Source organism: Gymnodraco acuticeps, unplaced genomic scaffold, assembly GCF_902827175.1.
Source record: "Gymnodraco acuticeps unplaced genomic scaffold, fGymAcu1.1, whole genome shotgun sequence".
Lineage (NCBI taxonomy): Eukaryota > Metazoa > Chordata > Actinopteri > Perciformes > Bathydraconidae > Gymnodraco > Gymnodraco acuticeps.
The window spans coordinates 741,248-751,913 of NW_022990685.1; the positions used below are offsets into that span (position 1 = coordinate 741,248).

A 10,666-nucleotide genomic window follows, 5' to 3' on the forward strand; every position below is an offset into this window, starting at 1 on the left:
TATCACAGTTTTGCATGATGTCACTGTAGGACAATGTTTTAAGGATCTCTTGTCGAGCTAGGTTGTCAGTTTGAAATGTCTGGATGAAGATGTAACTGATTTACAAATGTTATAAAAAAAAAATGTTACATGCCTCTTTTCATCCTCAGGGAAAACCCCAAAAAGCATGATAGGGCGAGTCAGGCCCCTTTAAGTTATTTGATTTAGTCTGCTTCTGAGAAGCTAATGTATAAGTTATACAGTTATTTCTGCAAGAAAATTACAATAAAGATGTGAAGATAAAAATCTTCACATCTTGTATTCATGTCTATAATTTTGAGCAAATTATTGAAAAGTATCGATAAGAGTATCTAAAAATACCGATACCGATAAGCAGTACCGGTATCGATCAAATCCTAACGATACCCATCCCTAGTCACTACTTTATTTTAGTTACTGCTCATCATTTTTGGCCATGACTCTGTACTTTTTATCCTTATTTTCTTCTCTATATTTAATAAGTTAGTTTATTCCTTATTATTGCAAGCATTTTTTACCTGCTATGCCACCTTTGCTGTAAGACTGAACATTTCGCTGCTTTGGGACAAATAAAGGATTTCTGATTCTGAAAACCACCAGGCTGAGGGAAAGTGTTACCCCACAGGCCACAAGACTGAACTCTGTGAAGTGCTTTTATGACTTTAAAGCATTCATCATCGGTTTGCATTCCACATAATTATGTATTATGACATTAAGCAGTATTTTATTCCTGTACAGTATTTATTTTATATACAACCTTCCAATCTTTGAGATTTTTGTAATCCTCTGACATTACTCGGATAATAGATTAAATGTTCCTTAAAAATAAACATGTTACAAGTTGTATGAACTATAATTACCAGATGAGCATTAAGAAGGTCTAATAAACAGTGGCAAGTAGTGCTGCAATGTCACTCCAATGTGTTCTCAAGTCCAAGGTTGCGCATTTTAATGTATTGTTTGTTAGTCCAAAAGATATAAACAATACATTAAAATGCATAATTGTTCCGTATCTGTTGAACATGATTCTAAAATAATTGAAAAATCTGTGTAACGACTAATCGATGAGTCAAGTAATTGTTTCAGTTTGAGTGAAAACATTATTATTCCATCAGCAGATTAAGTCATATACAGAAAATTATTTTTATACACATTTCAAATTTGTTTTTTCCCTTTATCATCTATCAAAGTGTATTTGTATGTGTCTTAGGACCCCCTTAAAATAAGTTTGATGAGTGTCAACGTACATCAGTACTGAAATGCATTATCAACTAAACAAAATCCAGAGTCCTGCCGTTTGCATCTGTTAACCCATGTCAGTTGTAGGCCGTTAGATAAGATACACACAAATATATATATTAGGGTGGTCCTTAAAATTGAAAGTCTGAAAGTCGGAAAGTCTAAGCTCCAACCCCCAGAATTCATTCTATTAGTCAAGAAAACTCTCCTGGTGAATGTTTTCCTCAATCTGACAACATTTACCCCTCCCTCATCAACCTTGAAGTTTAGCCTCAGTTGCAGTACCGTGGCTTTGATGAGGGAGGATAAATGTTGTTGGAATTGTTTTGTTTTCTTGACTACCATAACAAATTCCGGTGGTTGGAGGTTAAAATAAATGAATTCGAAAATGTACATGGCACTAAGGACCATATATATATATATATATAAATAAATATAAAGGTAGCCCATTAGTTTTCTGGAATTTTGTAATACACACTTACAAATGTTTAGGATGTTTTACAGAACAAAATAATGATCTTAAAAGTTAATAGCTTGACTCTAATGACATTAATCGTTAGCTGCACCCTACATTCAGGCCAATTCCCCAAAGCTTAACTTTCAAACACTGACAGCTTGGGTAATCACTTTTTAAGCTGCAGGTCGAGTTTGTTCACTGTTACTAAAATAATTGGTGGTTGCTTAAAAAAAAATCTCCTCAAAGCTTTTAAGCAAGAAGTCACTTTAAGAGTTTGACATGGGTCATTTGGCAGGTAACGTTAAATTAGCTAGCGTATGGGCATCCGAGTTAGCCAGGGGGCTAACTAGCTAGCTAGCTAGATGGCTAATGTAAGAAAACATGTATACATTTAAACCAGCGAGGAGGGATAGGAATAGTGTCAAAAACACCAAATGTGTGTTTGCAGCTGTGGGATTAAGTTTAGTATTGGTGCAAATATTAAGTGACAAACAATTCCAACTAGCCTCGACCACCACCATCATGCCTCCTTATCACCCCCCTACCGACAACAAAAGCCCAACTTGGTCCAACAGATTCCTGCACAAGCTTACCGTTGTGGCTCACCCAGCTCGGCTTCAGCAGCTTCATTTTCAAACCAATTGTTTAAATGGTACGCCTGGGTTGTATTCAACAAATATCCATCAGCCGGAAAACTGACGCTTTGCTCCCTTTGTCTCAAACTCTGTCCGACACTTTGTTGTTTTTGTGATTCAACTCCATCTCTGCGGCAGCATTCCCCGGAGTCTCCGAGTCTGAGCGGCGACAAGACAGGCGGCTCTGTCCGGACAACAGGCGAGGTGACACCAAGTGGTTCCGCAAGAAGTGTTTCCGGTATTTTTGACGGCGGACCGGAAAAAGCGTTCAGCAGGGCGAGACGGCTGTCACAATAGTTTCCCTGGGAAGGGAACTTCGTCCACTTTTTAAATAAAGACATGTTTTCATGAATTGTATGATCTCATGTATTTAGTTTGGTATTAATGTATCACTGTGAGAGCAAAAATAATGATCAAAATGGTCACGTCGGTGTTACATTTACCTGATACGTCTTTTATTTTGAAAAGTAATACACTGTTCTGCTCAAACGACTCAAACTCTGAATTTGAACTGTCTGTTTGAAAAGTATGAAGACGCAGAGGGCTTATTAAATCATACAGTCAGTGCTTTTAGTCACTAATATACGCTATGAAGCAAGAATCTGCCATTATAAGGAATAAAATAACTTTAAAAAACCTTTGTGGAGCAACATCCATAAAAGAAATGCACCAAGTGCCCTGTGCTTTACGTAGTAATAGACCGAATGAGACTATTGTGGTGACCACCTATTAATACACTGGGACATAATTCATACATGGAACTACAGTTGGGGCTATTGTTTCCACACGGACATATATGTGTTGTTATCTATATATGTTGTGTGCCCTCCTGGCTCTTTCTCTTGTCGTCCCGGGCTGCGACCCAACAACATATACATTTCTGCTGCTCATTAAAGCAAGCTTTGTACCTCCATTGCACCGCCTCCGACTCCCTATCTCTCGGCACTACATTGGTGACCCCGACGTGATCTTGGGAAGTTTCCGAGACGGACCCGAACACGGCAAAGGAAACCCAGGTTTCTTTCTCGAAATGCCGGGGATTTTTTGGAGTCGACCGTAGCTGCTACAGGCACGCGGACGGAGGCTCGGTGCGCGCCTCGTGGAATGGCTGAGGATGTTGCTCGCCATTCCCGCATCTGCCTTCCGACTACAGGGGGGACGATGCACGACCTGCTGGGTAGGGATGAACCCGATTGCTACCTCGTGGGGTTGTTTCTTCGGGGCGTGCGGCTGCACGTCCCAGCTGCGCTAGCTAACGACAACTAGCAGCTAACCACGTTGGCTAACTACGGCTAGCAGCTACCGGTGGCTGCCAGCTAACGGCAACAGCTAACGGCTATCGACCCTTTTGAGTTTTTTTTTTTCCTTCTGGTGCCGGAGAGGAGGTTCAACCAGCCGGTTGACCTCAGGTGGACACTCTCACATTTTTCACCACCTTCACGGCGGTTCCAGACGCCACTCACGTTCATCGGTGCCTGGGTGGCGCACTCCTGGACCCCCTCTCGCCTCGACAGTTCCGGACGTCGCCCATGCTCCATCGGCCCATGGGTGGCGCGCTCCGGGACCCTGTCTGGCCTCTCCTGCTTCCCGGGGATGCCTCGACATCTGCTGAGGACTTCATGCCCGCCGCCGCGGCACGTCTGCCTGCGGCCGGGTTGCTCTCCTGCTTCCCGGGGATGCCTCGACGCCTGCCGAGGACTTCGTGCCCGCCGCCGTTGCACCTCTGCCTGCGGCCGGGTTGCGCTCCTTCCTCCCGAGGACTTCATGCCCGCCGCCGCTGTGCCCTCGCCTGCGGCCGGTCAGCTCTCCTTCCTGCTGGGGACCACCGGGTTGTTGACGCCCGTCGCGACTCAGCGACCCGGCTTTCACCGACTGGCGGGTGATGACTTCATTCGCCACGACGCCTACTGCGCCCCCCTTCCGACGGCCCGTTCCATGGCCCGGTCCTCACCTGCGGCCCCACCCTCCTCGGCCCCTGTGGTGCTTCCTCCACGGACGCGAGGATTTTTTTGCCATGTTTGAATTCTGGGGGGGCTTGTGTGGTGACCACCTATTAATACACTGGGACATAATTCATACATGGAACTACAGTTGGGGCTATTGTTTCCACACGGACATATATGTGTTGTTATCTATATATGTTGTGTGCCCTCCTGGCTCTTTCTCTTGTCGTCCCGGGCTGCGACCCAACAACATCTACATTTCTGCTGCTCATTAAAGCAAGCTTTGTACCTCCATTGCACCGCCTCCGACTCCCTATCTCTCGGCACTACACTATAAGGGATAAAGAATGCCACAATGAATGGAAAATAAGAGTTCAAACACACTTGAATATTATGGTAAAACAAGATAAATGATTAACATAAGATGGAAAATACAACCAACTAAGTAAGAATTATTAAAATGAAGTTAAAGGGCCCATGTCATGCTTTTCCGGTTATTACCCGGTTTTTATGCATGTAAACGGTCTGCAGAGTCAAAAACCCTCAAAGTACACCCTGTAGCGAGTAAAACTAACAGTCTATGCTGCCCCAAAACGCCTCGTTGGAGATTTCTCATTTTCCATTGTTTACTTCCTGGGTACTGTGACGTGTGAATGCCCAGAGGCCACACCCTCTGCCAGCATTTCATGAAACAAAGCTTCACAAACCTTTCAGCGATTCATGCCGGATATGTACAGCGTAGGGCACCGAAGAGCGATTCTGTTCCTACTTTGTTTGGACCAGCGGGAGATTCGGGTACACAACCTGTAAGTATTCATTGTTGTTTGTGTATTTATGATGTTTGAAACAAACAAGGTATCTACCACAACTGTTTAAATGGGTAAATGTTTTTCGGGCTGCTAAGTTGGGATCGCGGAGAAATGCTCTCCGCAGACCCATTCTTACAGTGTTATAAACAGGGCTGCACATAACTGGTGCGCACCGCCGATGAAATCCACAGATACTCGCCCGCCCCCTTACTGTATCGCTCACTGATTGGACGAGGCAGTGCATGCACTGATCTGATGCTTCTTGACATGAGAGCAGTTTCCCAGCGGAGTGAAGAAAATACATGAAACTCACGAGAGTCACTCCTCAGTCTATACTGTGTTTTGTTGCAATTCATGTATCATTTAGTTACAAATATGTGATATATCTGAATAACAAAGTGGTCAAAAATAATTGTATTCATTTATTGGAAACATTTTCATGATCGCTTTTTTCGTTTTACATTTTCATTTATTGTCATTTCCATTCAGTCAGTCATTAAGTGCTATTAAAATGTTAATTTGCTACATATCCACACAAACAAACAAAGTGTGCAATTCAATGAATGGTAATCTAACTGGGTTTTGATATTGTGCACTCAAATCAATATTAATCAAACTATTGTTCGTTTATACGTTTTAAGAATGGCGTTTATCTTTTTTGAGAATGAGTTCTTATTTTATTTATTTGGGTCTACAACAGATGATCCAAATGTTTGTGTCAAATGTGAAAATAACTGGGACAGAGCTGCTGTCAGAAGATCAGCTGTGCGGAGTCATCACAAACGGACGTCGCTTCACATTCCCTGCGTCTCGTGGTTTCCTTGGGCCCATTCCAATAGTCCATTTAGCTTAGGAACCTTCCTAACGGAGTGAAATGACCCGGAAGTACGTCACTGGCAGCCATGATAAGTGCCGTTCCAATTCTCCAAATGAAAGGAAAGGAGGTTTCAAACTTCCTTTATAACCTCCTTTAGCTTAGGAACCACTGGACCTCCCTAACCGAAAGGAGAGGAGAAAATGCTGCCCCACAATGCATTGCAGCCGCAGCATTTGCCGTCACTCAACAGGCCGTTCACGGACACAACCGATTATGACCGAGAAATTATATCATGAAAGTTACGGTGCTTATTAAGCATTTTAAAAACGTATGTGGTAAGTTGCCAAAGTGCTTTGTTTTGAACGTTCATCAGTATTATAATCAAAAAGAGAAATATGAACGTTAGTTTTTACTGAAATGATCAAATAAAGTCAACATTTCACTGAGCTGTGTGGGGTTTGTTCAACTTTTAAAAGATGTTTGAATGGTGATGTACACAGTGATAGATATTAAGGACTAACGTTTATAATAAATACATTTGTATTTATTTTAAGATCTTTTAATAGTTCATACAATCATACGTATTGGGATCATTTGTATTAATGTGGACCGGAGGGAGAGGGTGACGAGCATAAGTTTCACTTTCCTTTTTTATTTCAATTCCAACTTTGGTCCTGAAGAATATGTTTCACTGTTGTCCACGTTCATAAAGCATAAAGCAACAGCATCAGAGCACGGTGCAGAGTCTCTAGATGAGTTTACAGTAGTCCGTCGTTCTTATTAAACATCCATGTTGTAGTCCGCTGTATAGAAAACTGTAGTTTCCATAGTTTCCCCACAGCAGCAGACGCACATTCATGACGTCCGCTGGCGCATCATAAACACGTCGGATAGTGAAAGTGCATTCGGATTCTCTAAAGTACCGCGGTCTCTTCTCCTAAGTCCTTTTGAATTCTCCTATCCACTATCCCTTAACCCGGTGACGTTTCACTCAGAGGTCAAGGAATAGGAGATAGGGTTAGAATTTAGGAGCTGATTTTTGAATTATCGGAACGCAACCCTTGCGTCTCTCCATGCTTCCCTGGTGGGAGGGACTAAATGCAGGGAAACGACGTAAGTGAGGGACGCAAGGATTCCATTTAATCGACCTGAGAAGGACCCCGGGTCAGAGAGAGAGAGAGAGAGAGAGAGAGAGAGAGAGAGAGAGAGAGAGAGAGAGAGAGAGAGAGAGAGAGAGAGAGAGACTCAGACTCAGACTCAGACTCAGACTCAGACTCAGACTCAGACTCAGACTCAGACTCAGACTCAGACTCAGACTCAGACTCAGACTCAGACTCAGACTCAGACTCAGACTCAGACTCAGACTCAGACTCAGACTCAGACTCAGACTCAGACTCAGACTCAGACTCAGACTCAGACTCAGACTCAGACTCAGACTCAGACTCAGACTCAGACTCAGACTCAGACTCAGACTCAGACTCAGACTCAGACTCAGGGCCGGCCCTAGCACTGGCGTGATGTTCGCCTATATGGGCGCCAGATCTGTGGAGGTGCTGCGCTAGCAGCTCTGGGAGGGGAACAAACATTTTTGACCGTTGGGGCTCATCCTAATTTTCGGCCTTGATGTAACAATATTCATAATTAAGTAAATGTAACACCCTTTTCACCCCGGTTACACGTTTCATTTGCCCTGTACAATGGGCGCTGTAAGTGATGAAAATGGGGGATGTTGGCTTATCTGGCGCCCGCAGCTCAGAGCCAAAGTGGTGCAGTGAGCGAGGGAGAGAGGGTGCACCCGTACCGGCGCTGTTATTAGAATCTGGTGCTAGCTGCTCTAACTGTCAGGATTCTTATGTTATGTCACGTTTGTAGTTGTGTATGTTTGGGTTTATTTTGCTGTTCTCCCTTTCTTGTTTTCTTCCTGGTTTATTGTCTGGTCCTTTTCCCTGGGACCTTCTCACTTCGGTTAAATTGATTCCTTGCGTCCCTCACTTGCGTCGTTTCCCTGCCTCTAGTCCCTCCCACCAGGGAAGCATGGAGGGACGAAAGGAAACCACGAGAAGCAGGGAAATGAGTTTTAAGAGCAATGGGACGTCCTTTCCTCCGGAGCGTCACGTGAAGCGACGTCCGTTTGTGATGACGCTGCACAGCTGATCGTCTGACAGCAGGGTTGCGTTCCGATAATCCAAAGATCAGCTCCTAAATTCTAACCCTATCTCCTATTCCTTGACCTCTGAGTGAAACGTCACGAGGTTAAGGGATAGTGGATAGGAGAAATCAAAAGGATTTAGGAGAAGAGACTGCGGTGCTTAGAGAATCCGAATGCACTTTCACTATCCGACGTGTTTATGATGCGCCAGCGGACGTCATGAATGTGCGTCTGCTGCTGTGGGGAAACTATGGAAACTACAGTTTTCTATACAGCGGACTACAACATGGATGTTTAATAAGAACGAGGGACTACTGTAAACTCATCTAGAGACTCTGCACCGTGCTCTGATGCTGTTGCTTTATGAACGTGGACAACAGAGAAACATATTCTTCATGACCAAAGTTGGAATTGAAATAAAAAAGGAAAGTGAAACTTATGCTCGTCACCCTCTCCCTCCGGTCCACATTAATACAAATGATCCCAATACGTATGATTGTATGAACTATTAAAAGATCTTAAAATAAATACAAATGTATTTATTATAAACGTTAGTCCTTAATATCTATCACTGTGTATATCACCATTCAAACATCTTTTAAAAGTTGAACAAACCCCACACAGCTCTGTGAAATGTTGACTTTATTTGATCATTTCAGTAAAAACTAACGTTCATATTTCTCTTTTTGATTATAATACTGATGAACGTTCAAAACAAAGCACTTTGGCAACTTACCACATACGTTTTAAAATGCTTAATAAGCACCGTAACTTTCATGATATAATTTCTCGGTCATAATCGGTTGTGTCCGTGAACGGCCTGTTGAGTGACGGCAAATGCTGCGGCTGCAATGCATTGTGGGGCAGCATTTTCTCCTCTCCTTTCGGTTAGGGAGGTCCAGTGGTTCCTAAGCTAAAGGAGGTTATAAAGGAAGTTTGAAACCTCCTTTCCTTTCATTTGGAGAATTGGAACGGCACTTATCATGGCTGCCAGTGACGTACTTCCGGGTCATTTCACTCCGTTAGGAAGGTTCCTAAGCTAAATGGACTATTGGAATGCAACCCAGCTCTGTCCCCGTTATTTTCACACACACCCCCGCCTCTGTTAGTGCACATTTACTGACACAAACATTTGTATCATCTGTTGTAGACCCAAATACATTAAATAAAATAAGAACTAATTCTCAAAAAAGATAAACGCCATTCTTAAAATGTATAAACGAAAAAAGCGATCATGAAAATGTTTCCAATAAATAAAGAAAATGATTTTTGACCACTTTGTTGTTCAGATTAGATATATCATTTGTAACTAAATGATACATTAATTGAAACAAAACACAGTATAAACTGAGGAGTGACTCCCGTGAGGTTCATGTATTTTCTTCACTCCGCTGGGAAACTGCTCTCATGTCAAGAAGCATGAGATCAGCACTGCATCGTTCAATCAGTGAGCGATACACAGTAAGGGGGCGGGGCGAGTGTCTGAGGATTTCATCGAAGGATGGTCTGGTGGTTCCTCGGTTATAGCTCCTCCATTATCGCTCCTCGATCCTCGGTCCTCCGGCAAAAATAAGGCTATTGGGACGCTACTCAAGATGGCGCAGACAAATCAACTTCCGGTGAGACCGAGGAGCGAGGAAATGAAAAATAAGAGAAGAGACTGTGTTTTTCCTCCTGTCGTTAGTTTCCCTGATGTGTCTAGTTGTCTGATTGTGTTCACCTGTGGCCCTTGTGTTTCTCCTCCCCTGCCCGGCTGTTTCTCGTCTTGTGATTACCCCTCCCTGTATTTAGTCTTGTCTTTTCCTGTGTTCAGTGTTGGTTCGTCTTTTGTTTGTGAATAAGTTCACCGGTGAGAGTTCTGTTTTGTCCAAGTTATTTTATCCTTGAATTAAAGGCTTTTTTCAGAGTTATCTGCATTTGGGTCCTGCTCCCTACACTCACCGTAACAGTACGAACCAACCAAGAAATGGACCCAGCAGATGATCCATTTGAGGTGGAATTACAAATTGTTTCCTTTTATTTGGCTTGCTGCTATGATTGGTGGAAGGGAGCGTCCAGTGTTCGGCAGAGGGAGGCCGCTCTGGTAGAGGCACACCGGTTGGCTATGGAGAAACCAGGCTTGGTGAAATTCTTACCTGGCTGGATTTTGAACTTCCTCTGGGTGTGTGATTTCCAGCCTGCTTACTACAAACGTCTCGGTGTGTTCCGTCCGGAGTCAACCCCTGCTTCTTCTCGATGTCCTGCTCCAGGAGCCGTTCTCGGGAACTCGTCTGGCTTTCGGAGGTCCACGGAGCCTCCAAAAGGCTCCTAAGAGAAGGAGTCGCAAGTCCAGGCTAGCAGCCCGAGCCCCAAGAGCCATGGTTCCAGCCCCAGTTCTGGCCCCAGCGGCCATGGTTCCGGCCCCAGCACCCATGGTTCCGTGCTCCAGTGCCGGCCCACACAGCCATGGTACCGTGCTCCAGTACCATCCCACACAGCCATGGTCCCTGCTCCAGAACCGGACCTTACAGCCATGGTTCCGGCTCCAGAACCGGCCCATGCAGCCATGGTCCCTGCTCCAGAACCGGCCCATACAGCCGTGGTTCCGGCTCCACTTCCA

General features: G+C 44.1%; 1 protein-coding gene across 2 annotated transcripts in view; it reads right to left on the minus strand.

Annotated features, from left to right (window-relative positions):
* Window positions 1-2,344, minus strand: part of LOC117555371 (protein HIRA) — a 32,273-nt gene extending 29,929 nt beyond the window's left edge. For both annotated transcript variants that reach the window (XM_034230253.1, XM_034230252.1), the window contains exon 1: window positions 2,308-2,344. In XM_034230253.1, the coding sequence (XP_034086144.1) occupies window positions 2,308-2,344 (37 nt within the window). The remainder of the gene's footprint in view (window positions 1-2,307) is intronic.
* Between the last annotated feature and the right edge of the window lie 8,322 nt (window positions 2,345-10,666).